General features: G+C 39.1%; 3 protein-coding genes and 2 long non-coding RNA genes across 8 annotated transcripts; 2 read left to right on the top strand and 3 right to left on the bottom strand.

Annotated features, from left to right (window-relative positions):
• Nucleotides 1-1,867: 1,867 nt before the first annotated feature.
• LOC124203023 (RUN and FYVE domain-containing protein 2-like) lies at nucleotides 1,868-7,060 on the top strand. 2 transcript variants are annotated; one of them, XM_046599594.1, is made up of 12 exons: nucleotides 1,868-2,199; nucleotides 3,406-3,584; nucleotides 3,657-3,766; nucleotides 3,834-4,041; nucleotides 4,103-4,266; nucleotides 4,331-4,476; nucleotides 4,536-4,840; nucleotides 5,835-5,932; nucleotides 6,013-6,229; nucleotides 6,293-6,414; nucleotides 6,480-6,582; nucleotides 6,641-7,060. In XM_046599594.1, the coding sequence occupies exons 1-12, from the start codon at nucleotides 2,079-2,081 to the stop codon at nucleotides 6,779-6,781; spliced, it is 1,914 nt and encodes a 637-aa protein (XP_046455550.1). In that variant the 5' UTR covers nucleotides 1,868-2,078; the 3' UTR covers nucleotides 6,782-7,060. The 2 variants fall into 2 exon arrangements, with proteins under 2 accessions (XP_046455550.1, XP_046455549.1); XM_046599593.1 differs by lacking the exon at nucleotides 1,868-2,199 and adding an exon at nucleotides 2,493-3,096.
• On the bottom strand, nucleotides 6,979-11,945 carry LOC124203024. The gene is made up of 6 exons (XM_046599595.1): nucleotides 11,808-11,945; nucleotides 10,362-10,492; nucleotides 9,925-10,304; nucleotides 8,113-8,199; nucleotides 7,786-8,028; nucleotides 6,979-7,722 (listed from the first exon to the last, which is right to left on the bottom strand). The coding sequence occupies exons 1-6, from the start codon at nucleotides 11,906-11,908 to the stop codon at nucleotides 7,519-7,521; spliced, it is 1,146 nt and encodes a 381-aa protein (XP_046455551.1). The 5' UTR covers nucleotides 11,909-11,945; the 3' UTR covers nucleotides 6,979-7,518.
• Nucleotides 8,084-14,246, top strand: LOC124203025. Of its 2 annotated transcripts, XR_006878398.1 has the most exons (9): nucleotides 8,084-8,226; nucleotides 8,282-8,727; nucleotides 8,823-9,074; nucleotides 9,149-12,900; nucleotides 13,008-13,097; nucleotides 13,195-13,277; nucleotides 13,345-13,517; nucleotides 13,818-13,971; nucleotides 14,046-14,246. It is a non-coding gene; the product is annotated as an uncharacterized LOC124203025 (long non-coding RNA). The 2 variants fall into 2 exon arrangements; XR_006878397.1 differs by having other exon boundaries at nucleotides 8,199-8,727.
• Nucleotides 14,247-14,978: 732 nt separating this feature from the next.
• LOC124203022 lies at nucleotides 14,979-15,732 on the bottom strand. Its single transcript, XR_006878395.1, has 3 exons — nucleotides 15,685-15,732; nucleotides 15,454-15,599; nucleotides 14,979-15,200 (listed from the first exon to the last, which is right to left on the bottom strand). It is a non-coding gene; the product is annotated as an uncharacterized LOC124203022 (long non-coding RNA).
• A 2,755-nt stretch (nucleotides 15,733-18,487) lies between these two features.
• Nucleotides 18,488-22,386, bottom strand: LOC124203021 (mitochondrial inner membrane protein OXA1L-like). 2 transcript variants are annotated; one of them, XM_046599591.1, is made up of 12 exons: nucleotides 22,215-22,386; nucleotides 21,918-22,148; nucleotides 21,650-21,854; nucleotides 21,441-21,584; nucleotides 21,275-21,360; nucleotides 21,044-21,208; nucleotides 20,873-20,980; nucleotides 20,643-20,808; nucleotides 19,642-20,563; nucleotides 19,427-19,578; nucleotides 19,169-19,369; nucleotides 18,488-18,770 (listed from the first exon to the last, which is right to left on the bottom strand). In XM_046599591.1, exons 1-9 carry the CDS (start codon nucleotides 22,263-22,265, stop codon nucleotides 20,385-20,387), a joined length of 1,335 nt encoding a protein of 444 aa, XP_046455547.1. In that variant the 5' UTR covers nucleotides 22,266-22,386; the 3' UTR covers nucleotides 18,488-18,770; nucleotides 19,169-19,369; nucleotides 19,427-19,578; nucleotides 19,642-20,384. The 2 variants fall into 2 exon arrangements, with proteins under 2 accessions (XP_046455547.1, XP_046455548.1); XM_046599592.1 differs by having other exon boundaries at nucleotides 19,169-19,358.
• Between the last annotated feature and the right edge of the window lie 67 nt (nucleotides 22,387-22,453).

Raw genomic sequence — 22,453 nt, 5'->3', positions numbered from 1 at the left:
AAAGCCCGAACGTGAAATGTCAAAACATGCTAATAATTTTAGTTTAAGAATCAACGTACCGGAAGAGCCGGAAGAAAGTTAAATTGCCAGGCGAATGTTTTGTTGTAGCTGTTATTAGAGAGCACCTTATATAAGCCCACTCTCGGGTGCGATTTTCCCGTCACATAAACCCATTTGATGTCTACGCGTTGGCTTGGAAAATGGTCCCGACGCAAGCCCATCATTTGCTATAGACTTTCAAATCAGGTTATACCCAAATTTGAATAGCAATAAAAGGCAAATATGAGGCGAAACCTGTTATACAGGAAATACTGCGACACGTGTCGGGAAGCATTCATAAATTTCCCATTCACCATTTCAGGCTTTTCTGTCTGGAAATTGACAAACGACATTTCAAAAGTCTAACCATAAAAGTACCCGGGTGTACCGCCGTACTCTTAAATGACCTACAACATTCCTGGGGTACGCAATAACCGCTGTCTGTGTGGCGTGCAAATAATAAAAAAAAAAAGACAAACTTTTGATTATAAAAACTCCCGAGAGGCAAAGAAACCCCGTGCACTTCCATTAGTGTACGAATTCCCGTCGCGGATGATGAACGGCAGAATTGTTGGAACTCCCGCAAATGTTGGAACTCCCGCAAATATTGATTTTCCTTTTGTTCGTTTGAGATTGGGGCACAACCAATTTTTGCGTAACTTGTTTAAGCGCCAAGAATAACTAAAACCTGTCATGATTTTAACAAGCGATCCACGAATCAAGTAGACCAAAATCCCGGAGCGGCTTTCCAGATCTAAATCCGGAAAAGGCCTTAAAAATATAAAAAATATATAATCATGTTCGTCTGTGCACGCCGGATTTACCTGCGTTTGCAGAAAGACGAATTTCCCACCCGTTTACGAGATTTTAAGCGTTAAAGTGTGGGTTTTTTGAATTTTGTCAGAAATGGGGGGTGCTTTTACATCGCTTTTCTGAAAAGCGAAGGAGCTATAGAAAAAACTAATTGTATAAAAAGGTTTATTGCTATCTCAACTAACAAAATCCAAAAGGAATTTTCTTTCCGGATTTTATTGGTTAAGATATGTCAAATTTACTGAGAGGCTCATTTTTCCCTTTTCCCTCTCTGTCTGGCAGCCATTTTTTTGTACTCTCCGCCGCGCTCCTTGTGGAAGCAAGCAGAAGGTTTTATCTGTTGGCCTTCATTTTAGACCCATAGAAGTCATATCGGCCTTCATATTTAGTGGAACCAAGCTGGCTTCCGCAAGGGGCGCGGAGGAGAGTACAATAAAAATGGCTGCCAGACAGAGAGGGAAAAGGGAAAAATGAGCCTCTCAGGAAATTAGTCATAACTCAACCAATAAAATCCGGAAAGAAAATTCCTTTTGGATTTTGGTGGTTGACATAGCAATAAACCTTTCTATAAAATTAGTTTTTACTCTAGCTCCCCCGCTTTTCCGAAAAGCGATGTAAAAGCACCCCCCATTTCTGACAAAATTCAAAAAACCCGCACTTTAACGCTTAATATCTCGTAAACGGGCGGGAATTTCGTCTTTCTGCAAACGCAGGTAAATCCGGCGTGCAGAGACGAACATGACCATATTTTTTATATATTTTTAAGGGCGTTTCCGGATTTAGATCTGGAAAGCCGCTCCGGGATTTCGGTCTACTTGAATCGTGGATCGCTTGTTAAAAAGTCGTTGGATAACATAAAGCGACTTGTCGTATTCAAAATAAAGAATTGAACAAATTTAATAAATTAATTAAATTAAAAGATTTTTGAAAATAAAATCAATTGAAATGAAAAAATTAAAATAGAAAAAACGCCCATTTCAAATAAGCAAAAAGATTTGCTTCCTAGTAGTGGCCGCTAGTCGCGACAGTTGTTTTTCAGTTTAGTAAACAACAGGTTGTCTTGCTGTTTAGTATTCGCGATTGAAGGGATTCAAGACTCATTGGCTTGAGTCGATTAGTTCAGTCGAGTTGCTAGCCAGCTTTCAGAATTTTGTGTGTATTGGACAATTGAATAACTGTCATCTCATTGTGATTGAAACTTTAGTTTGGCCAACGAGTGGTGAAAAATGAACAGCCCTCTGCAAAGTCCAACTGACGAGCAGAAAGGCATCAGATGGCCTGTTTTTCTCGTCGTCTCTTCCACTGATGGATCGTCCCTTCCAAGTGCCTACAAGAAGCCATTTTCGAGTGAGTTGATTGATTTTATCCATTGCATTTTTAACTTGCTTTGCCAATCGAGATATTGTGCGTATTGAAGCAAGTCTTGTCATCCATTTGTTTTGGTTATGTCTATTTTTACGAGAATTCTCCATTTCCTGATTGAAATGCAAGCTTGGCCATCTATCATTGGAAGATTAGACTACGAATAGAATCTAATCTTACCGCTAGGTGTCGCAGTTGGATTTCAACAATGAACGATTTGTTTTGTTTTCAAAATAACAATTAAGGCATTTAAAATTAGACGAACAAATTCTCAGATATAAAAGTTAAATAATGTGCACAAGGAAATCTCTGCGGAGTATTATGTAATCCTTTTAGTTTTACCGTCAAGTGCTTGTTTTTATAATGTTGCTTTGTTTTCAAATTTTCGTTTGCCGCGCTACGGTATAACATTTTACTAAAGAAATACGAATTCAATTTGAAATAATACCAACTATCACGACCCAACAATTAATGGGTGCTCTAATTTCAATCTGAAAATTGACAATGAGAAGAGCGTACAACAATCATGCGCAAAGGGGAAATTGATGGTTTTATTGATCGGATGGTGGGGTGGGGCGGTCGGGGGTCTCTACTGAAAGCGTTTCATAGTTGCACATTTCCACTTTTTGTTGGTCTCGTTTGAGCTGAGTCGAATGTGTCATCGGGAAACCAGATCAGGGAGAAGCCAACGAGCTTTTTCTATGATCTCAATGGATTCTTTTCCCTGTCGAATCAAGTCTGAAATGTCGAGCATCAACGACACGATTTACCTGTGCAATTTCCGCGTCTCGGTCGACGGCGACTGGCTCTGCCTCAAAGAACTGCACGAGTTGCAGTCTTGCGAGTATCCTTCACGCCCTGCGTTTCTCAGAGAAGAATACGGTTGGTTTGTCGTGTGATTTACTTGTTACATTTGACGATTTCTTTCCATTGTGTTTTTGTTGCTCGTTAATGGGGAAATCCGGGAAGCCGTTTGACAAGTACCCGCCACACGGCCGTTATTCCGATCGTCAAGTGTTTAACAACTAAATTGAGTGCGGAAAAAGTTTTAACATGGATTGGAGAAAAGTCGATCTTACTTTTAAGAAATAAATGTAGAATTATAATTATACTTAAATGTTTTCATTTTCTCAAGTTTTAGTTTTAAGAAAAGTAATAAAACTAAAACTACAATTTCATTTCTATTTACAGAACGCGACCCAGCTCAAGTAGAGAGAACCAACCTGGTCAACTTGTGTAAACTCATCGTCAAAGAGTTGATTGATTCGTCGGTCCAGTATGGGCGCATGCTGGACTCGGACTTCGTCCCCTTGCAACACTTTTTCATCGTTTTAGAGCACGCTCTTCGTCATGGTCTCCGACCTAAAAAGGTACAACACGATTAGAACTTAGCCGTTTTTAACAAAATTTGGGTTATTATTATCATATTTATTATGTCACAGGGACTTCTTGGACCCAAAAAAGAGTTATGGGACCTTTTACAAACTGTCGAAAAGTCAGCCAATGAAGCCTGTGACATCACAGCAAGTGTAAGGGACTTGCCAACAGTGAGGTAGGTTATACTAGTTTTACTTTTCTACCAATGGGGATGTTACTTAGAAATTCATTTCTTTTTTTAGAACAAGTTTAGGTCGAGCTAGAGCGTGGATCCGCCTTGCTTTGATGCAGAAAAAGCTTGCCGACTATTTGAAAATTTTGATTGATCAAAGAGATAGTGTACTCCATGAATACTACGAACCTGGGGCACTTTTATTGTGCGATGAAGCCGTCATTGTCCTGGGTCTCCTCTTGGGTCTCAATGTTGTCGATTGCAATTTATGCTTAAAGGTAAACATTTGAAATGAAGGCCGATTTTGTTCAACAATAAAAATCTTGATTTCGCACACAGGAAGAAGACCTTGATAGTCAACAAGGAGTCATTGACTTTTCGTTGTACTTGAGGACAGGTGGCAACAACTCTATGAATCCCACTACTGACACAGTAGACTCCTCCAGCATGACAGCTGTGTTGGACCAGAAAAATTACGTGGAAGAGCTCAATAGACATTTGTCGTAAGGATATTGATTTTAAAAGATAGTTTACTCATTATTAGTAAAACGTTTGTGTTTCCCATAGGGCAACCATCACTAATTTGCAGACGCGATTGGATGGGACGACGACGAGTAACACGCTCATGAAAGAAGAACTTGCACTGACCAAGCAAGCTCTGACTAAAGCCCAAGAAGAAAATACGCTCCTCAAGGAATATGTGCGGAAAGAAAGTATGCGTTGAAAAACAGTTAAAGAATTTGAGAGAAATGACATTTTATTAATTTAAAAGGAAGTAATTCCGGTTGTCAAGAAATGGAGTCGGTCAATTCCAATTCAACCAACAATCGCTCCAGCACCTACATGGCGGCAGAGGACGCCATTGCCGAGGTGAAACTCCAGTTGGCTGAAGAGAAGAACCACCGATTGGATTTGGAAAAGGAACTGGAACTGCAGATGAATATGCGAGCGGAAACGGAAGTGGCTCTCAAGTTGCTGGAGAAGGACATCCACGAAAAACAGGACACCATTATCTCGCTCCGCAAACAATTGGAGGACATCAAAGTCATCAACTTGGAAATGTTTCGTAAACTTCAGGTGAGTCTTTCCTAAGGGTTCCTATGTATTGGGTCACATTTGGTACTGGTTTCCTTTCAAAGTCTTCCACCGCATAGTTTATTATATCGGTACTATACATGGCTTCTTTCGCCGTCATGTCGTTGCATAATTGCTCCAACTTTTTACAGCAGTTTTGAATTAAATTCTTCGTCGTTTTTCCTCGGTATTAGCAACATTGTGACGTAATCGTGTGAATGATAAGGAACAACCCAATAGCTTATGGTGCCTACTTTTATTAGAAGAGGCATTTTAGTTCTTGCAGTTTTAAGGCTTTTGCTAAAAGTGTTAGGATCGACCATTGTCGGATGAAACTAACGCTTCGTCACTATAATGCTGGTCAAGGAATGCGAGCTAGAACTTCGAGATAAAGGGGAGATGGTCGGTCGTCTGCAGACTAAAGCCGCCCATATTTCTCACATATTGACCAACCTGGAGCAGTGTCCTAATCCGAGCTCACCGCCGCCACCACCGACGCATAATGCCACCAACACAACAACAACAACAGATCGTTGATGTTGACGCAACGATGCCACCGACTTTCGGCATCGCTTTTATTCTTCTCTATTTTCTTTGATATCTGTAACAACTGTATAACTTCCTTTTCTATTGATCTGACATACTAACCATCCTACCCCTCATGCCCGTGGATCATTTGCAGCATATCAATCGTGTAGCAAATCACAGGTGTTTTGCATGGTCCGGTTGAAAGCGTGTACACTTTTTTTTAGCTAAAGATAACATTGCAGCGTGTCATATTCCGGAATCTGGTTTTTAGAGTATCGTGTTAGGATGATGCATAATCCATTCGGCTTTGTACAAATCTCAGCGTCTCTTGCTGTGTTGTTTGAATACATGTGTTTTGAAGAAGCCATCGCAGTCGTCATCCCTTTTGCGTTTCTATGATGATCCTGTTGGTATTTTTGGTTTCTCTCTCTTTGGTTGATTTTTTATTTTTCTCCGTTTGACTTTATAGGATCAAGAAAAAACTGCCAATATCAAGAACGAGTTTATCGCCAAATTAGAAGCGGAAAATGGTGAAAATAAGAAAAATCTACGCATTGCCCAAGAACAGTAATACGCATTTGATTCTATTCAATTCTTAATTAGCTCTTTTTAGAGCCTCAGCTTCATTCATCTTTGTCCTCTTATAGAGTCGAGGAGTTGAAGTTGACAGCCAAAAGAACAGAAGACAATACCCGTCGTTCAATGAAAGAGAACATGGAATTGCAGTCGCAATGTCGAACATTAGAGGAGGATCTTCGGCTTGAAAAAGAATGGCGATCTTCACTTCAGGATTCCGTCGTGTCCGATCGCACGACTATGGCAGAGTTGAAACAAAAACTCGAGGAAACTCAGGAAATCCGAATCGTAATTCACTGAAATTATAATTTTTTAATTTTCACATTTCATTAAATGTTTTGTGCTATGTAGGATTACGCTGATTTGGAAGGGAAACATCAACGACTATTGAAACTCTGCACTGATCAAGAAAAAGCTCTCGAAGAAGTTGGCGTTCGGTTGCGCGATACCAAATTGGAGGCGGATCATCTAAAGTGATTTACATTTTGAAATTGTTTGTCATCAAATTTCTGACTAATTATTTTCCTTTACCCAATAGAGAAGCGACAGTTTGGGTTTCTAGAGATGCCCAATGGGCTCCTGATGAACTGGTGACCCACTGTGGACTGTGCGAGAAGGAATTTAGTCTAGCTCGTCGCAAAGTGAGTACCCTGAACCATTTTTCTTTCTTTCACAACCAATTGATTGCTCGTATTATAGCACCACTGTCGTTCGTGTGGGGAGATTTTCTGCGCAGCTTGCTCTGACCAACAGGCACAATTGGCGTCCTCGGCCAAACCTGTCCGCGTTTGTGACACCTGCCACACTCGTCTACTCCAACGCTATTCCGCCGCCTCTTAAGTGTGAACCCATATTTTGATACTTTTTGTCAAATGCTTGCTCTCATTGGATTTCGGGTGAGCAAGCCATTTATTTTATCATTCCTTCCATTCGATAAATTTCTATTTCCTGAAATTGTCTTCAAATCTTTAAAAAATAGTGTGCCTATATTCTCGGGTGAAATTCTGTTTGATATTTTCAGCGGTTATATGCGGTTATATATTTTCAGATTTTGTGGGTGTATTGAAAGTCGTTAAAGATTTGCATGAAATTCAAAATACATTAAAAAATAGGCTTGAATTGAATTGGTTAATGAAGGCGAATGGACCAAGGCCTGTATGGGAGAATTAAGCAGATTGGAAAATCGCTTTAGTTTTTATTAGTAGGATTTAAGAAAGGGAAAAACCTGGAAAATAATTGTTTTTTTTTAAGGAACATTTTTATTTCTTTATTAATTCTTTATTAATTTTGTTTTATTTTTATTTTTTTGTTGGTTTTGCGGTGTATCACAAAGCGCACGGTTCATGCGATAAAAATTCGTTCCGGATTGAACAATTCTGAGCGTACAACAGTATAGAAAGCACTCGGGTTGTTGCTGGGCTTCACGGAAAAAACTGATCTAATAATTCAAAATTTTTAAAAAACGCATCCCCTTTTTTCTTCCATTTTCGTCAAGAAGAATTTTTTTTAACTGGATAGGACGGCAAAGTGTTAGATAATGATTAAAATAATTTTTTCGTTTTTTCCCCCCAGTTAATTTACATAGGTGTTGCATTCTCTCCTTCCTCTAATCCAAAATGTTGTGTTCCGGGTGGCGCACGGTAAGTTGGAAAGTTGGCGGGCAACTGATTTTGCGAGAAAAAGTCCCGGTAATTCTTAGGTTGACGACGGACTGCGCCAGGGGATCGCGTAGGTAACTGTTGCACGTCTGTAGTGCTGGTTAAGCCTTTAGGAGGCCACACCTATGTGAAAATGGTAGGTAAAAATAGTTGTCCTAATATATTTTTAAAATTAACGCATTGTACCATATCTCCCAACATGCGAACGGGAGTAGTGCCCCGCCTGAAAAAGGACTCTGTTCTGACGGTAGGAGCTTCTTTGTAGAAAGAACCGGCCGATTTCTTGACTGCGGCTGGCCGAAGCAAGAGTCCCGATGGCGGAGCTGGCTTGGCAATCAACATTCTTTCTCCGACCAATTCGTTGGAGGCGAAAGGTTCTGGCATTCTGCGTGATGACATTCTGATTGATTTTTCCTCGTGGCTTGGCTCCTATCAACAAATTCAAGGTATGATAATTGAAAAATTTTCGAGCCGTATAGCAGCTAATAACACGCTTCAACGAGCGTTGATTACCCGTTCAGGTTGAGTAGCGCTGTGCTGCTGATGAGGGGTGTCAGAATACCGTTCGAATTCACTTCCGCCCGACGTGACAAATGGATCCTTTTGGAGGAGATAAAAAAGAAAAAGGTAATACCATAATGTAGAATTCAGAGTAAACAACTTTTAATTTTATTTGTTTTAGTTTAGAGCTCTGAAACAATTCCCCTTCACATTGGTCGGCAACCACGTAACCAAGTCTGTGTGAGTTGTCGACCTTGGAAAGAATAGAACGTCCCTAATGAAAGTATCCAATTAATTGTTCGCACCATCTAACGAAAAAGACGAAACTGTTGATTCAATCACTATTTAGTCGGACAACAGCTGGCGGAATGGCGACGAGGGAAAAGGAAAGTGATGTGTGCCTTGGCCGCTGCGTTCCAATGGACTGTTGTTGGACCAAGGGGCCGGGGCCCAACCGATTTGGCGTCTGTGCTGCTCTTTGCTTTGCGGCCGCTTTAGAGTCGATGCGAAGAAGACCCTTGGCGTATCCGGAGCAACGCCGAATCTACTTTTGGATCGTCGTCTACTACTACTTTTTTTGTCCTAGTTTCCCAATTCACCACGCAACTCCCCACAGGAGTTTTTCAGGTTAGTTTGAATTATCAACCGTAAATATATATACAAATAACTTGCAGCCCTGATAGAGTCAAGTGTTAACGCTAGCCAATTTTTTGGGGGGGTAGAATAATCGGATCGTTGACTGGGCTTATCTTATCTTGACTGACAAAGAAATAGAAGGCTAATTTCTGATGAAATCCAGTTGATGATTGAATGGCGACTCCACCAAGTCCCATCGAACGCCGCCCACTCTGACATTTTTAGGTGGTGACCTGTATTCGCGAAGCTGACTCACTTGTGCCGTTGTATTCTTGGGATAGAGTAGTTTACATGGCCAAGGAAACTAATACCTTGGAGCTATGGACTGTCATGTGAAAGTAACGAAAAGTTCTTGCACTTTTTTCTTGATAAACGTTTGACAGTTGATGCAATATTTCACCATTGTTTGCAGGAAAAGGCCTATTTCTAAATGACAACTGGGGGATTGCAACTGCGACGAAACGTGAAAATCCAGGGGAAAAAAAGAATCGGAAATAACTTCTAGACTGACCGGATTTATCTATTGTATGTACAATAGCGAATGTGTAAACAGCGCTGGCTTCTACAGAAGATCAGGTAAGAAATAAATTCTGTCAACTTGTTTTTTTACATTAGAACAACCAAACATGTAGCGCGGTATTTTGTAAATTAATATTCGTTGGTGTTAATCGATCAAACGGTTGACAAAAAATTGAGGTTACGCTAATTTTCTTTGCATTGCTTTAAGCTCGTTCATCTCACACCGTAAAACAATGCGAAATCTTTGGGAGCCAAACAAAACAACAACTCCCCTAGTTGCCCCAGTCGTATGTCAGTGACGCATCGCAGTGCGGTTCCATGGGCCAGTCTCACGTCTCGGGAATATTCTTTCAATTCTCGCTGCTGCTACTGTAGTTGTCGAGCGCCTCCCGCTCCCGGCGTTTGCCAAGTGCCACCTCACTGAGGGCCACGCATTTTATAACGCTGATGTTTCAGTTACAAAAATAGACGGAAGCGACGATGGGCCATCACAATAATATACACAGCCAGTCTATAAGCAAGATTAGAGATCCATCTGCCGACAGTTTCCCCTAAATTAGCTGCAGGAAATTGAAAAAAACCAACCAACGAACTCTGTTGGTTGATATCAAGACTAGGGCGTGCGGGACTATGCGGCTAAATGTGCAAATGTAACAACACCGAGCTAACCTGGGCGTCCGAATAGGAACGAAGAATCGGTTTTCGATGAACTCGTGGCGGAGGCGGTGGCGGAACTTTAGGACTTTGCTGCTTTATGACTGGCTGATTTAGCGGCAAGTCTTCCGGTCGATTTTGATACAGCTCGTACAGCTTCTGGGGGATTAAATCGTAGTCTTGTTGTTTCGGGGGAAAGAAAACATTTGGCAGTTGTTTCGTCGGCGGAGAAATGTAGGCTTCTTGATTTTGCGGCTGGAAAGTTGTATAAGGGTTGGGCTGCTGCTGCTGCTGCTGGATCGGAATTCCAATCGTTCCGTTGTCGTATCCGTACTTGCGTGTTTCAATCGTTTCGATTGGATTGGCTGGCGGTGGCCAAGCGACACGTTTCCTTTCTATTATACCAATCAAATATTGATCCCTAAATAATAAAAACAGTTGACTTGATTTACCTGAAAATTCCGAAGTAACCGCTGAAATCTGTTGCCGGTGCATGTAACGTAGTTGCGGCTCTTCCTCGGAAAGCATCTTGTAAACTTCTGAATTTTTCAAATTTGGTACCGACAACAATCTGAAATCAACCCTGAATAATCCGATTATTAAACTATTTGTTAGGTGGTGCTTCCATCTCTAGAATCGTACGTCACATTCTTTTGCAGATTCTATTTTTAAATGCCGAGGCAGCCCGTCAAAGCGGATTGAAACAAACTTGAAAGGGTTAAAACCCGACGGAGATGTCACCGTACGTATCTTTTTCATATCAAAACATAACTTTTAGTCAAGATTATATATACAAAGCTACATCAATGTCCATAATAGTAAGTAGCCAACTCTGGCGAAACTTGTACGAGCCTCCTTATAAAAATAGATGCGACTCTCACTACCTCGTAACTACTAATGCCCCTTCCTTTTTATTAACTAGCTAGGAACTTTGGTTTATAATGGAAATCGACCATTCTATAGGTCTCTCTTGGCCTGACTCATTCTCTAGCAATGTCCTATCGTCTATACGTATAGGCTCCCCAAATTTAGAATAGATAGCACGTGAACAACAGTTTATACAGCGCTCGCTAACACATTTTCAATTTCTTATTGTACTAAATTCTTCCTATTGTTTTAAATATTTTCCCGTCGGGGTTTCAAACTTTTTCGGTCGCTATTGAAAGCTAGAGAATTGCGCGTACAGTATTCGTTCGTAGTTGACAAGTTTTGGGCACGTCAGTCACTACAAGAATGTTGAGAACGGTATGCGTAATAAATTCTCGTGAACAACAAAGCAAATTCAATTTCAGCCATTTACTCACGTTTGTACCTCAACTCCTGTAGGGACACTGTATTGTTCAACTCGATCCGGAATCAGAGAAACGCCAAATGATAAACGAATTCAATCCAAAGAACCAGCAAGAAGTTAGTCAATGTTTTTTGTTGCTAGCTGCAAAGCAACTGTCGCCTATGGGTTTTTCTATTATGAATAACGCTGCTGGGCAACAGTAGGAGGTGACTTGGCCGTCTCTCAATAAATGCAAGAACTTACTAGTTGATTTGTTTCTACCGCCAAGTGTAAAAAAGAGAATACGGGGGCAGAGAAAAGAATCCAAATCGTTCGATATTCCATGTATAAAAAAACAAATTCCATCATGACTCATTATATTTTTTAATTTTATCATCACATGAGCTTACGCAACGTTGCATTAGTACTACCTGCAGATTTTAATCACTTAAACAATTAGCACCGATTGATTATATCGTTAGACCTATATACATTTTGTTCCGTTACGCAACCTGTTTTGCCAAACAACAACCTACACTAATGATTTAACTTAAGTGTTTTTGATCAGAAATATAGCATTCAGCATTTGTAATTGAACAATTGTTAGATGTCAATACTACTAACTCACCCAACAGCCCCGTTGCCCAATGGACGAGTGTGGCGTTGTAGCGTTTCGACTACTTCTTCAGTCGAGGACAAATCTAGCGGAGAATAAGAGTTGATGTTCATATTCGAATTTTACGAAATTTCAGTATGAAAGGACAATGTTTTTGTCTGGCCAGTTGGCGTTGTAGCCAAGCAGCAGCATGACTGAAGCAGATATACCACCCAGAGAAAGAGAAATCTCTGGAGATACTACTCTAGCAAGCGTTGAAAGCTTAAAATAGTCTATATCGTAGCGATTGTTCCAGATTTCATCGCTAGGAGACGCAGTTTCAAGTAAAAATTCAATCACATTTGATTTACCAAATTGTGTTTGGGCAGGAGTATGGAGAGTCTCTTACTCTCCATCTCCATGCCCATGGTTAGGCTGTTAAACCATCTATCACCGAATTGTTCAAATCTTCTTGGATTCGATTGTTCCCCCAAAGTTGTATATTTGTATACATTATGTTTCAAAATAAATACTTGAAAAGCATTGTTGAAGTTACTTACACCTTACTTACCTTACCTTACCTTACCTTACTTGTTGTTTTGATCAAAGTGAAAGCAAGATATTTATGTATTGGTTTCATTTGTTGCTGTATTGGTATTTTTTAAATTTTAGCGCGAAGCGAAAGATAAGATACCTATTACCCTAACCGACAAACTTCAAAGTAAAAAGCTATGAAGAATATTATGAGCAGAGCAGTGTTCATAGAAACTATTTCCGTTGAAATATTTCCGTTGAAATTAAAGATCCCGTTTTGAATATGAAAAAAAAAGAATTTCTTAATAAAAAAATTTGACACTATGAATCGGCAATGTTGCTTTTCATTCTTTTTGCAGTTGTTTACGTTAAACATGAGCAGACGAAGGTGTTTACTGTTGACAGGTGTCGATCTGTTACATGTTTTGTGGTTCCTGGAAATCTCCTTGATGAATAATGATGTGATGATGTGACCGTGTAGAGGTGCAATGAAATGACCTGAGTTAAAGATTTATGTGAAACTTCTTCATCATTGGAATTGGAACATGCATCATTTGAAAACGCAGAGAGAAAACCTGTATAATCTTATGAGGTAATCTTATGAGGTAATTTCCATTAACATCTCACAGACTCACAGTGACTATCTCATGTGTTCTATTCCGTGTATATGTTGGATAACCTTAATGTTTCTCATTACAGGAGGAAACGCGAAAAGGTCGTGCAGTCTACCGTCAACTATTTTGTTAAATATTATTACATCCTACTGAATGTTCTGTCAAAATGATACAGGTAACAACCAATACTAGCTTTATTTACAGGATTGCTGAAACATATGTTCTTCGACTCATTCATCATAATTATCTGCTGTTTGTATTGGACTTGCTAGATTACCAACTCCAGCATTGACCAATCTCTCATTTCATCTTCTAGACATCTAGAGAACTTTGGAGAACTGATCGGTGGTTTCATGTGTGGTTCACTTGTCATGTCACTGAACTTTATTCATTGTAGTCTAATATGTATTTTTTTTTTACAGGTTCTAAGTTACAAGTTTCTAAATTGACATGACAGACTTTATGAGAAGTCATATGTAATTTCAAGAAAAAGGCACAGGACTATGCAGTCAACACGATTCCTTGTTTGCCAACCGTTGGCTGCCACCATTGATTCTCCCTTTTTACTTCCTTAAACAGGCCCTCTTGATTTGAGGTATTGTTTTCTGTTGCTTCAATTTTTTGAAAATTATTGTCATCCAGATTAATTGTTGTTGGATAACTGATCTGTGGTTTCATGTGTAAGTTCACTTATTATGTCACTGAACTTTTGCCGTTGCAGCCTAATATGTATTTAAAGTATTGATCTCCAATTATGTCTATCTAATGTTTAAATAAGAGACACTCTTTTGAGTGTATAATGATAATTGTTTATTCTTTTAGATCATAGACGTCAAACACATCGATGACACAAATTATAAACAATGCTGTGACATTTTTCTCTTTTTATTTACAGGATCTAAACTCCAGGTTTCTAAATTTGCATGGCTGACTTTATGAGAAGTCATGTCCTTTCAAGAAAGTCAACAACGGCACTTGTTTACTAACCTGTTGACTGCTACCCTTGAATCTCCCTTTTTACTCTCTAAAGCGGGCCATCTTAATTTGAGGTATTGCTTATTCTGTCGTTAAAATCTTGTTTGAATCTTATTGATATCCTAATAAATGTTCATTCTGCTAACAGGGTAAATCCTTCGCTACTTATCGTGGACTTTATCCGTTGCTGAAAACCGACGAGAGCATGCTGTCATTCCAGACTGTTGAATTGTGTAGTAAGATTAAATTACAAGTGCATATCTGGGCTCCCTTCTTTTCCGTGGCCCCGTTTCCCTAACTAACCACTAACCAACGCCCGCCGGTGGTCACTCACCCGCTGTGAAACCAGGAGGAGGGGAGGGCTCTGGTCGAACGGGGACTTGGAAGGCGCATGATCCGATGAAAACTTTTGGAGGGTCATGAGTCTAACCCGGAATCCTAGTATGACTACATCTCCCCGGAAAAACTTGCCTCGTACTTCTCTCTTCTTCTCGGTCCAGATAAATATCTCTGGGGGCCGTAGACATGTCCTATAACAGCATGTGCGAGTTAAAACAATGCATCCACTACCCAATGAAACAAATAGCCATGGTTTATTTTTTGTGGAAATCTCCGTCAGTAAAGTTACAAAGACGATGCAGATTTCCGCAAAACTAAACCATCGCTTTTTGTCTCATTGCCGCAGCGGTGGTGGCGGGTTGCGTTTTAACTCGTGCAGTAGTAAACCGCATTGAACCGGACGCTCTGTTTATTGAATTTTTTGTACATATAAAAAAATAAAAATAAAAAACAGTTTTTGTATTAAAATTTTTATTTATTACAGACATCACATTGTTAGGGTTTAACATTAGTTTATGTGGTTTAGGATATAAATTTTAGGATTAAAAGGTGTATGTTTGTGGGGTTTGAAGAATTGGAAGGTATAAGTTTGTGGGGTTTGGAGATTAATTGGTAGGGATATGTTTGTAGGGTTATAGATTAACTGATTTTTTATCCAAACTTGAATTACCCCCTCCCTCCAACATCCTCCACTTTCCTTTCCCAATCCCGAAAACCTGTTTATTATTTGTTTGACATAAACATCCCATATTTGTTTTTGTTCCTTCTTAACTCCTGAACGATAACTGCAGACACAATGACAATTTAACAATATGATGATTGATGATGCAATTTTGGTAACACAACACCACCGCCAAGGAACAACCAGTTGAACTTGATGCAGAAAGATCTCTCACCAGACACCAGCATAGGCTGCAACAACGTGCCACATCGGAAAGCAACTACGCGAACATAAACGCTAAACCTATAACCAAAATTAAATGAATTAATCTTCAACATCAATGGAAATGCTGTCAATGAAAAGACAAATAAATCTCACTTTACGTTATTTACAAGAGTTAAACCTAATCATAATTATACCAATAAAGAAAATTGTACACATCAAATTCAACAGACTGGCTGAAAAATTACATGTGTGAATTAGACTGGAACGAAGAAGAAGGTAAGACTTAAACTAGCTGTAAATCTACAGACATAATGCAAATTGAACAAAATACTTCCTGCAACTTCCGTAACACACCAGCAACAAGGAACAGACACAGGTTAACTTGATGCACAACAATCTTTCACCAGCCAAGGGGTAAACAAACAAAGAACCTTGTTGACAGTGTTGGTGGTGTTGGCCTTTTCCAGTTTCCTTATCCTTGGATGGGCAACAAAATGGTTCTCATTCAGTCTAAATGCAAAATCTAAAGCAAAATTTACATATAATTAAAACGGTCTCACACAAAATGATGAATTCTCTCTCTCATCAGCAACAAAGAATTGGATCTGGCGAAGGCATCAATATCTTGAAGATTTCCAACTTGAAAGGGAAAAGTGAATGTGAACATTATTGTCTTAAAGAACACAGTAATTCAAAGTATTTTTGGTAAAATAACTAACCTGCAACCGACATGATTTTTCTTCAGAAAACATAGGTTGTGAGCTTGCATTATTGGATTAGACCATTTCATTTCTATTGTCACAAGCACAGGCTAGTTGGCAAGGTACATGAAAATTTCAGCTGAAATTATCTGAAAACATTTAGTCAAGAATGCAGTATGAATTATTAGCTAAAGATTGTTTTATCTATTACTTAAAAACAGTTAACTTGTTACTCGATCTCCGTTGTTAAACTTTTTGACGCCTAGTGTACTGCCATGTTTGTGATGTGACTTGACTGTGCAACCAACTTAAGGTTCAAAACTCATTACTAGATGTCGCTAGTGTCGCCGATGTTGTTCTTTCGTGGTGAAACGAAACCATATGAGCGAAACAAATTCTTGCTAATTTATTCCTGTGATTTCAAATACCAAATTTAACTTCGTATCTTAAGTAGGTTTATCTTTACCTAGTTTTCTTATTTTAATGTACCAACTTATTTCTTCAAATTCTAAATGCATGCTGTCAGTCATTCCAACAAGTTGACTTAGTGCTCAGTCAATTTCCATCCATTAGATCCTCAGCATGCTGTCAAAAGCCTAAAACTCATGTTTGAAGAGCACATATAGTGGAATATAAATGTGCCGAGATAAGGTATTTCCCCATTACTGCTACCAGACCATTACAATTCAGATTTTCATATAACATAGGTATTCTTGCTTGTATGAACCACAGGATCTGTTCTGAATCTCGCAATTTTGGTGGTGTACCCTGCAACAGCATGTTTGTTGTTATGGCTGTTTTTACTTTGGTTTAGAAGGCAACCCAGCTAAGAGAAAGGTAGAGTTTTATTTCTTATAGGTAAATTTGTGTAAATTTGTAAATAACTTAGAGAATTTCCTTGTTCCATTTCCACTTAGAGTTTTTTAGTGACATGAAGAGTGAGGAGTGAACCACCTATCACCATGCTACTGCAATACTTCATGACACTTTCTTTAGCATCAAGAAATTTATCTCAACATGTGGAGTAATGCTGTTGGTTTCTGTGAATTCCGTTTTTACGGTTTTGTCATCATGAACTTTTCAGTGTGCTTCTTAGAAAAGGTAAAGATTGATATGCTTTATTCATTTTTATATTTTCATTAATGTAAAACATTTGTTTTTACAGGCACGCAGTTTCTTTGTGGAATCATGCTGTCCTGGCACGGATATTCTTGAGCCAACGCTGGCTTTTGTCCATGACCAACGTTCTGCTTCATCCCTATCTTCCGGCGTAAGCTCATCCAGCTTCTGCTTCATCGCTTCGTACACAAAAATACAACTTGTCTTACTTCACTGACGAGTTGGAACACCTCAGTGGTCGCTTCCGTGCCGTGTTACACACCTGCAGTCACTCACCACGGGATTATGCCCAGGTACCCGACAATTTACTTATTTTCGTAGATTATCTATTCTAATAGTATACTTACTTGTGTCTGTAATAATTCCGAAATCATTCCCTACTTGCGCGCAAACGTATTGTTTCTTAGACGTTTTTTTTCTAACGCTAGATGGCTTTTCGATAATAGTCAGCTGTTGAAACAGTCAGTTTCAGTTACTTTAAAATCTCTTTAACCAGTTATCGGCAGCTGTTGTGTGGAAATTTTTTAGTGAAAACTGAAGATAACTATTCCCCCAACAAAGTTCACTTGTTAGAATTTTAATAATGTGTTTTTTTTTTCTACTTCCGGTTTTCTGATTTCAGTCAGTAGTTCAGTAAATATTCATTCCACGCACAAAAGAACCACAAATTCGTGATCCTCATCAAATTTGTGGTAAAGTTCATGTTTTCTTTTGTTCGTTTTCGTACTTCCGGTTTTGAGAATTTTCCTGAACTATAGTTCAGGAAAATTCTCGATTTTGCCCAAATTTTGGATTTCGTTTAAATCACATCTAATCGACCCCAAATTTTATGGAGATCACGAATATGTGGTTTAATTTGACGACAGCTCTATGGTTGAGGTGCTGTGGTTACTTCCGGTATACTTCCGGAAAATTTTCAAAAAACTAGCAAGTGAGCTTTGTTCTGTTTACAATTCTCAATATTGCAAGCTTGATTTTAAGTTCTAAAAATTGCATCTTCAAATCTTTGAGCCAAAAAACCTGACTATTGTTCTATCTGTATTATGTAACTTTTATTGGCATTTCACTTAATAACAATTGTTTTGTGTTTATTCAGGTAATGCAGAGGAGACGACGAGAAGATGGACACCAAAACATCTCCGTTATCTCCAAAATGTCAGCGCGGATCATCATTTATTGTTGGTAATATTTGTGTTTGTGTTAGTTAATCCGTTGTCTGCCACGCCTTTGTTCTCCCCTACCTCCTTAGCACGGGCCTCCTAGAGGCCTCCTAAATGCGTGCATTCCATCTTCCCTGTCAGCCCGGACTTGTCAGCAATGGCAAGTCCCACCTTGGTCATGGATCCTTCAGACATGGCGCGTAGAGAGTAGAGAACAACCTATGGGTTGTGTGGCGTGGCAGCCAACGGGTTAACTTAAGTGTATGTATGTATATATATGTGTTATTGTAAAAAGTGGTGGAATTGTGGGTGGAGGTGGGACAATAAAGCAATTCCTTTTCAAGTTTTTTGTTTGCTGTGTCTTATAGCTTATAATAAAATCATGTTTAGCACTCGACTTGTATATTTCTTACAACTTTGAAGTTTTACATAATTAAAAGGCAGAAGTAGCTGATCATCTCCAGACTCTTTAAATAAACTTCTATGAGGAACAAAACACTATCTGCAACACTTGTGGCACAGCAATTTCAGGTGAACTCCAGCACAGCTACTTCAGTTCTTTTTCTGTAATCCTGTATCTGCTGCATAATCACATCTCTCAACTGGAAACAGGCTGCAAAACCACTGCACATTGAACAGCACAGGCATAGTGTAAGTATCACCAAGTCCTATGGGGAAAAAAGGAATATTATTTTCCGTGATCAAACTTAAGATGCAAAATAAATCGTGTAAAACAAATGACATTTTTCCAAGATTCCATTGACAAATGAAATTTTAAATGAAGATAAAATCCCAGGAAAAGAGAATTCTGTACATCTAATTCTTAAGTGTTAGAAAAAGTTGGTAATACAAAGTGAAAATTTTTGTTCTAGTTTGATCAGAAGAAATTTGTTAAATCAAAGGAAGCTGATCGCTATGTGATATCTTTGACGAAAACTATAATTTGGAAGCAAGAAATAGCACCACTTAATGTCTACATCACATCACAGTTTACTTGTCAGTTGAATTTAAAAAAAAAAAGACGCAAGACTTCCCAAGTTACAACCAATAAATTCAATCAACTTACCATTCCAAAAGTCTTCCTGCAATGACACTTCAGGATAACACCAGCTCGATAAACTGCATGCAGCAGCTCAACTTGACTCGATCACACCTTTCACCAGCTGGCTGCAACAAAACCACTGCAATGATCCAGCCATACTCAGCTGTTGTCGGGGTCTGACATTCTGCAACAGTTAAGCAACGGGATTTCCAACCTGAACACCAACTAATAAAATCTTTAGCATTATTGCAGGGAAATTGACCAACAAAATTGCTATAATACCTCTGTAGTGATTCTGCGTGAGATGAGACGTACTTCCGTACAGCTAACAAAGGACGACGTTTTGGCAAAATGGAAAGCAGTTTCAGACTTTCAGCCCACGTGATCGATTGTTCCCCTGCCATCAACCAAGTGGAAATAATACGCCAGATTGCCTGTAAAATCACACAGCAACGTCTAGGATTAATTACATTTGAGAAATCAAAATTAAAATTTACCCATTAAATTTCAATGCTGAAAATTTAGATCGACGCCGCAATTCCGCAACGAATTTGGAACACCTTTTCACTTGGCGTTTCACTTTCGTGTTTCGTCCTCTGCTCTCGGCGACACTCGCGCCACCTGGCGGCTGGGGGACAAATTTGATTTTAGCCACCTACTGACGGAGCTAAAAGATTCCTCCACGATTTCCATGTTTGACTGAACGGAAAGGAATAAAGGGTGGATGGATTGTCGGACATTTGAGATATTTAAAATTCAATGGAGTTCTATTGTCGGGCATGAAAATAATTAAAGAATTTATTGGAGTTCTACTGTCCGGTATTTTTAATAATATTAATACAATAGAACAGTACGCGACAATAGAATTCCAATAAATTCTTTACAAATATAAATCTACATTCTTACAAATCTTTTACCAATACAGTAGCAAATGAAACCAATACTTAAATAACTTGCTTTCACTTTTCACTTGATCAAAACGACATTATTATCTTATCCTTGGATGTACCTACTTTATTTTCACAGGTGAATCCTTCGGTTGATGGACATAAAAATAGAAATACATTTTTTCCTACCAGTTGAAGTTGTCCATTTGGATTTGATCAGGGCATTAACAAAACTAAAATGTTTTTATTTGATGGTCATTCATTCGCTACCGGGTTGCGAATGTGTTGTATTGCAAAGAGTCTACTATAAACAAGTTCAATAGCTAAATATTGTTTCGTTCAAACAATTCAAACTACACGGATTTCTTCGTTTGTTTGAAACCTTTCTGGACTAGTTCCTGTGCTTTCGGTGCTGCTGTTGGATTGTAGGAATAAGTTTTCTGAATTGGACCAGTACCCGCACGTCTGAAATTTGAATCAATAAGACGCTGGCGATCGTTAAGTTCGGCGGTGATTTTCTGATTATTCCAAGCTGAAATGTTTAAAAAGTTATGTTTTAATATTTTTAATTCATCAACAAAACCATGCATTAAAAATAAATCGGCACTTACCTTCTTTCATTCCCTCCACGAATCCTTTTTTGGGTCCAGCACCTTTAACTGGCTGAACAACAACTATCGGATCGATATCGAAATAGCTTCGGACTTTGGGAAGGCGAAGGAAACCGACTTGAACGAGTGAAATGACATTAGTCGTCAACCAATAGCACAGAATAGCCTAGAAATAAATTGTGGTAAAAATCTGGTTCTCCTTTTAAAAATCAGGCACTAATACAACTCACTCCTGAGAAATTCATCGTGATGGGGAACATGATGAATGGGATGGCTCGGAAGAAATAAATTAACAGGGGAAAGCCTTGAGACGAGAGTTTGGCGGAATCCGCTCCCAACTGTAATACGCCAAAAAGATTTAGAATTCTACTGTCGAATCAAAAGACAAAACGAAGACATACCTCCATTGTAGCCCACACTGTAACGCTAGTTAGCATAGGGAGTATGTAATAAGGATCACAGACTGTAAGATCGGAAAACCAAAACAATCCTCCGTACTGCATGCTCTCTACTGGAGCATTGGCCATGCCTTTTAAGGCAAAGAAAAAACTCATAAATACTGGTGCCTGTAAAGAAAAAAGTCTTTGTGAAATATATTGATGATTACAATTTTACAAACTTTAAGTTATTACCTGAATAAGAGGCACCATTAGATTTTTTAAGGGATTGAGTCCTTTCTCTTTCATAAAACTTTGGATTTCATAACCCATCCGTGCAGCTTCAAAACGACGCAAAAATAATTTGAAAATTCTAAATAGAGAGAAAAAAAACTTGGAACCTGTGTAGTGAACAACATACCTTCCATGGCATTTCCTGCCTGTCTGGCATCAGTCATTTTTTGCTGAAGGACTTGCAGTTGTGGCATGTTGTTTGTCATTTTGGCTGCATTTCTCTGGGCTTTAATTACCAGGGGAAACATGAGTGTACGGACAGTAAAGACTCCTACAAGTATTGTTGTATTTAGTTTATCATCCTTGCCATGGTACCACTCAGTTGAGAAAATTTACCTATGGCAATGCAACCCCACCAAGGGAGGTCCACACCAATATGTAACCATTCCAAAATACTCTGGATCAGACCACTTGGGGACATTCCTCCCAACCCGATTTCTGTAAAAGCGGGCTCTGCTAAACTGCTTGAGGAAACTGCATCTGACAGTGTCTCTAATGTTGTTGATGTTGGCACTGGAGGAGCAGGTATATCAATGAATTCCTGTCAAACAAAACAAAAAAGGTTAAAACGTTTTTGGGACCTTTAACAATTAAAGAAATTTACTGAAGAGTTGGTGGTTGTTACTGCGGCTGCAGATGAAATTCCTCCCAGTGGTGCCCCATTCCTTGAATAAGACGAAAGGCTCAGCTGCCTTGAACTACAAAATTTCACATTGAAATCTTTGACGATAAGCTTTGATACTCTGCTCTGGCTGATGAAAATGGATGAAAACGCTGGAGTGTGATACGATTTTACTGGGATCACTACTGCTGATGCACGAACCGTGCAAGTAAGCTAAATGAGAAACACGAAACCGTTTAGAACAGAATTTAATTGAAGGCAACAATTTAAACTTGTAACCTGTTTCCGTAAAGGAAGGAGGAGGAGTCGAGTCGTCTGTGAAATCATCATCGCGAAGTAGTTTTACTTTTCCTTCAAATGACTTACGAACGTGAACGGAAATTCACGTGCAAAACTAGCATCAAGTTTAAGTTGCGTGCCTCGCAATTCTCAACCGGCAATTCGTCTGCATGTACAAACACAGTCGACGCCATCTATCAACAAATAAACACACCTTGCAGATTTTAGCATTCAAATGT

Source organism: Daphnia pulex, chromosome 9, assembly GCF_021134715.1.
Source record: "Daphnia pulex isolate KAP4 chromosome 9, ASM2113471v1".
Lineage (NCBI taxonomy): Eukaryota > Metazoa > Arthropoda > Branchiopoda > Diplostraca > Daphniidae > Daphnia > Daphnia pulex.
This window is presented reverse-complemented; position numbering and strand designations above follow the sequence as displayed.